Genomic DNA, 5,316 nt, shown 5'->3' with positions numbered 1-5,316 from the left:
GTTATGACAAAGCCTGCTTTAATTTATTTAATGAGACTTTTTATCGTGAGTTGTCACTCAGTTGTGAAATCAGGTGATTACTTGAATGTGTTTCAGGTTTTTAAAAAGCAGTTATAAGTTGTTTTTTAAAGACTCACAAAGTGCAATCAGGGATGGTTCCGTGAGTCTGCGAGTTGGCTGACACAGGGTATGGCAAGGTCACAAGCACAGAGATGACATGAAACAGATGCGAACCTGGAAAAGTCACGCAGAGTCCGTTCAGGACCTGCTCTGAGCCGTGCCGGGGGTGCAGGCCTTGCTGTTACGGGCGGATCTGTCCACAGTTCTGCTGTGACACTTGTTTTAAAGTGCAGACTTATCCCGACGTGACTGATAGAGGAGAAACAATTGAGCATGTACAGTGCTGTCCATGAGAAACATGAGGTCACATTTTAAAGTTACACAAGCAACTATGTAATATGCTCTTTGCTGTCTCACCAAGGCCTGATCCGCTTACTCTTGGGCCCTGAAAGACAACTACGCAGCTGAACAGAGCTGCGTGCACCTGCGCCAGCCCCAGCCCCGCCAGCTCCCCAACTCTCCCCTTCCACCACTGAATCTGGTGATGCTCATCATAGGCTGACATCAGGGTGCTTTCAAGATAAAGTGCCATGTTTACTACAATTTTGTGTAGTTCTTAACCATTTAATGTGTGTAAACCAACCATTTTGTTAGGTTCCTCTTTTGAGGGGGAACATGGTGTTCCAACCCCGTGTTTCCCATTGCCCAGTGGTTTTGGCTGTCTTCGATAGCAAGGTGGCTTCAGGACTGGGGTGGGGATGCTGCTTTAGAACTGACAGTCTGACTCCAGGTTATGTGAGCAGCCCAGGGAAAGATGAGGGTTGACACTGCGCTCAGGTGGCACTAAAGGGACGTTACAATGTTAGACTGGTATCTTCCAGGCAGAGGAGGTTGGGGATTTAGATGGCATTGCCAGTACTGGAACAAGGACAAAGGAGTGGTCTCTGCTCTCTGCAGTTCAGAGATGAGCTGCTCAGGGCAGGAAGCAAGGCTTGGGACTTAAGTGCTTGGGCACAGAGTGCGTTGTCAGTGAGTGCTGTTCAGAAGCAGAAGCAATTCCACGACTTCAGGAGGCTACTCCTCAGTTGGTAGCTCTCGGGCCCACAGCAGTCTTACATAGAAGACTGCCAGCGCCCTGGAGTGTTTCAGTCCGTTCTGAAATGGAAGTCGAATACTGTGGACAGTCACGCAGCTTTCCTTCCCACCTGTTCACGGTGAATTGAGTGGAGAAGGCAGCTGGGAACACCTGTGTTCGTGTCCCTCCTAACAAACTGCGTTTAGGAAAATTTAGATTATATTGGAGCAGTCGTAATTCAATTTTTCCTTAATTTTTTTGCTTATAAAACTAGATTGGAGACGTTTGAAATTAGAATATTTTTAATTGATATTTTCATATTGACATCAGTTCCTCTGAAATTATTTCTCATAAAACCCAGGTTCAACATCCTATAACTAGTATATTTAGAAACCAAGAGTGTCCTTTAAAGATTATTGAAATGAACAAGGCAAACCAGTGTGAAGACGATGTGGAATTCAAAATTTTTCTGGCTTTCCAAATGGAAGTGAAAACTATGGTACAAACGTACCCTGTTTTTGCAAGTGACTCAAAGCTGACTCTCAGAGGAAGCCACCTACGGGAAAGAGGCCCGGACACCCCTCAATGGAAATGAGCAACCACTTCTTTGGCTGGAAACGGTTAAGCTTTTACTTTTTTTAAAATCCCCACCCCAAGGACTTATTTTTATTGATTTTTTGAGAGAGAGACGTCATCAATCAGCTGCCTCCTGTATGCTCCCCGACTGGGCACTGAACCTACAACCTAGGTTATGTGCCTTGACCGGGGATCAAACCGGCGGTCTTTTGGTGCACGGAACGATGCTGTGGCCAACTGAACAACCCAGCCTGGGTTTGAACGTTAGAGTGAGAACTGAACAGTGAAGACCCTGACCACTACCTGATCTGCTCTGAGAGCCGGCAGTGGTTCAAGGGCACTTTGGACCTAACGAGACTCTTGCTGCCTCCTGCTGCTTTCTTGGCCTTCAGTGTCTGGATACTGAGAAAGATCGAGGGTCAGTACTCGGCTGAACATGTGGTCATCGTGCTGAAATGAGAGCAGAAAGTTGGAAGTTAGTCCTTCTGCCTGGGAAAAGGTGTCGTTACATGTAAAGTAAGAGCCAATAGTGAATCTGGATTTACATTTAAAAAGGACATTCCTTACGGCCACCTAAGGAGGTATTAATTGTCTGCATTTACATCAGCTTTACTGATTTATTTTTTGTATTATCTGGTAAAGAGTACTAGACTATTCCATGCCAAAATATGGTTCTTGGGCATGTGGACTGTTTTGAGCTACTGAGAACCAGCAGATGGAGGAAAAGCTGGAAGACCTGGGTACAAGCTTTCCTCTGGTGAAGGAAACGTACATTTGCTACATGATGATGCCTTCCCTACTCTTACCAGCTTGTCCACGGAGGAGGCGCCCGTTTGAATCTGCGGAGCAAACCCGACCTGTTTCCCACACTCCTCCTGGTCACCTTCCCATCACCACCCTCCCCAGGAGCCGGAAGTCCCTTTTGCTCATTACACCCTACAGTGGTGGAGAGGCCCAAGCTCTAGCCACCCCTTTGGCTACTCAGGCACAATGCCGTGTTCACCAACCCTGCTGGTTTCTCTCTCGGGAACCTGTCTCGCCCTCCTGATGCACAGGCCCAGCCAAGGCCCTAAGAAGGAGACTGTTTTCCTCTCCCACAGGGGGTGAGAGCTCCCAGTGCCCCCTAACATTCCATAGGCACAGGGAGGGAAACTGCTTTTTATCTTAGCTTAAAGGAAAAGTCAGAAAGGAAAGCCTCGCTGTTCAAATGTGGAATGATCAGAACTATGTGCTCTACTCCATTAGCTTGAGTATTTTGAACAGCTTAAGAAAGGTGCATTCAAATTCTACAAGTTACTATGCAACCTGGAACTTCTGGTCAATTTTTTAATTTTTTCCCCCCTCTGGTACTTTGGGAAGGTAAATGGTTCCTTGTTAGTTCTACCACAATGCATTTGTCTTTGCCTAAAACAACCAAATATTACAGAAGTAGGAACTACAATATTAAGGTTACTCTGCATAGTTAATATGTACTATTATTTTCAAAGAAATGCCCTTCAGTTTTCTATTTGCTTTTTATATTTAAATCTCTGTACTGCCAAAAAATATCTGAGCATTTTAAGCCTTATTTGATTAAAAATGATTTCAGCCTGTAGTTATCAACAGAAATCAAACTATCTACAGTCGCCATGAGGAGCCTATGGTTGTGCGTCAGGACCTGAAAGGTGTTCTTACCACCCCCTCCCCTCAGCTTTACCTCTGGGTAGATGCCAATCAGAGCATCGGCCTTGGAATAGAACTCCTCTTTCAGGGAAATGATTATCATCTGAACCTGTTCCCGAGTCTGCTCTTTGATGTAACTTGACACCTGGGGGGAAAGAAAAGGCACACTTGCCACCAACAAGAAAAGCCCTAGTTTCTGGACCCGGGGAGAGTGTTCCTGCAGGTCTCAGTCGGCCTATTTTAGGTGACAGACACTTGCCTGCTTTCCTGGTGATTTGGTAACCCAGGACAACCGCCGAACAGAACCGGCTCAGATTCTAACGTAAGAGGTTAGTAAAATTATAAACCTCATTCCATCTAGGATCTAAAACTTCAAAAATATTTTTAAGAATAAAACTTTTTTTTAACCCACAAAATGCTATAAATATGCAAGCAGCCTTTATAACAAGATAAAACAAAAGCTACCACTCGCGATGTTTTATGAGGGTGAAGGACAGCTGGTGTTTAAACTTCCAACTTCCTATTTTGCCAGCTCACAGTCTGAAAACAGGGAAAATATGGCAATGACATATGTATTTATAATCCAGTCATTTGGTTAGAGGTGAACTCAGTAGTTTCTTCAGGAAGGTCAGTTCTAAGGAATGCAAATTAAGAACAGAACAGTTTGGATAGAAATGGGCCTTAGTAACAAACTGCTTAGACTTGGAGAATGATGAAGAATGTAGACTTAAACCATAGTTTAACAAGACCCTTGCCAACCCCCCAGATCTCCCTGTGCCCAGAATGGGTCTTCTCCATGTGCTTTAACTTAGTTCTGACTGCACCCGAGACACTAAGGACACAGCACTGGAAGCAGGAATGGCAAGCTTCAGGTGAGGACTGAGTCACTAGTGGAGCTGAATGATGAGAAGAGGGAGACTGCTTTTGGCTAAAAGATCAAATTGACAGAAGAACCCTGGCATTATAGGCAATAGTAGTCACTAGGCTGCAGGACTAAAAAAGTCTTGGGATATTGGTCAGAGAGGAAGAGGAGACAGGATGTAATGATGGAAGGCATGGATTTTGCTTGGAGGGTTACCTATGAAGAATGCTGGGCACCCTGGTCCCAAGTGGGAGGGGAACTATGTCATACCTGCTTGTACTGCGTAACTGCTAAGACTCAGTATGGCAATGGAGTGCCAGGAACGCACATCTCAAAGGGAAACTGGAAGTGAAGAAGTTTTTAACACCCAGGATGGAGAGTAATAGAAGAGAGTCTTAAGTAAGACCTAGTTCCTGGAGATGCCATTAGTATAAACATCTACATTTTGCTACGAGATACAGACATCTTAAAAGCCACTGAGAAAAGATGCAGTCTACCAAGACAGATGCCCACTACTCTGTAACACACAGAATATAGGATATAAAGTGCCCAAATTAATCAAAGGGGTGATTTCTCCCAAATGAGCCAGGCCTTGGAGTCCAGTTCCCTGATGCAGACCGGTTGACATTCAAGAGACAGGATGTTCTTTTGTTCCTATATTCTTCTCGCAGTTACCCTAAAGTCTGGAAGGTCACAGAATGTGGCTTGTGCCTGTCCTCTACAAGGTTCAGGGGACTGAATGTTGTGGGTCTGGAGTTGTGCTTTCTTATTTGCACTGAAAACATGTCCAGAAAGCAGGCTCCCAGAGAGACCTGGGTTGGGTGAATGCATTGAGAAATGCTGAGAGGCAACTTGCCTGCCATTAGAAGGCACCTGGGACTGCAGCTCCTGAGAGTCCTGACTCCCAGGCCTTTTGCATGAGACTCAGTAAGAAATCAGGGAGGTTGGCTTCAGACTCAGGACCTGAATGGCACCCCAAGAGCAAATGCATGTCTCAGAGAGGGGGACTCTAACTAAGCTCATGAGACTAAGGTGTAAACCAGAATGCCCACTTACAAGCTGATAATGAGAAACTTATCTG

The 5,316-nt window shown here is 45.2% G+C and overlaps 1 protein-coding gene across 1 annotated transcript in view; it reads right to left on the bottom strand.

Moving 5' to 3' along the window:
- Window positions 1–1,471: 1,471 nt before the first annotated feature.
- SMC1B (structural maintenance of chromosomes 1B) overlaps window positions 1,472–5,316 on the bottom strand; it is a 53,634-nt gene continuing 49,789 nt past the window's right edge. The window contains exons 23-24 of the mRNA XM_037160327.2: window positions 3,408–3,518; window positions 1,472–2,161 (exon numbers count right to left, since the gene is read on the bottom strand). Coding sequence (XP_037016222.2) covers window positions 2,060–2,161; window positions 3,408–3,518 — 213 coding nt within the window. The 3' untranslated portion in view covers window positions 1,472–2,059. The remainder of the gene's footprint in view (window positions 2,162–3,407; window positions 3,519–5,316) is intronic.

Source organism: Artibeus jamaicensis, unplaced genomic scaffold (genome assembly GCF_021234435.1).
Source record: "Artibeus jamaicensis isolate MK-2021 breed Jamaican fruit bat unplaced genomic scaffold, CSHL_Jam_final contig_233, whole genome shotgun sequence".
NCBI lineage: Eukaryota > Metazoa > Chordata > Mammalia > Chiroptera > Phyllostomidae > Artibeus > Artibeus jamaicensis.
Note: the sequence above shows the minus strand (reverse complement) of the source record. Positions and strands in the feature narration are given on the sequence as shown.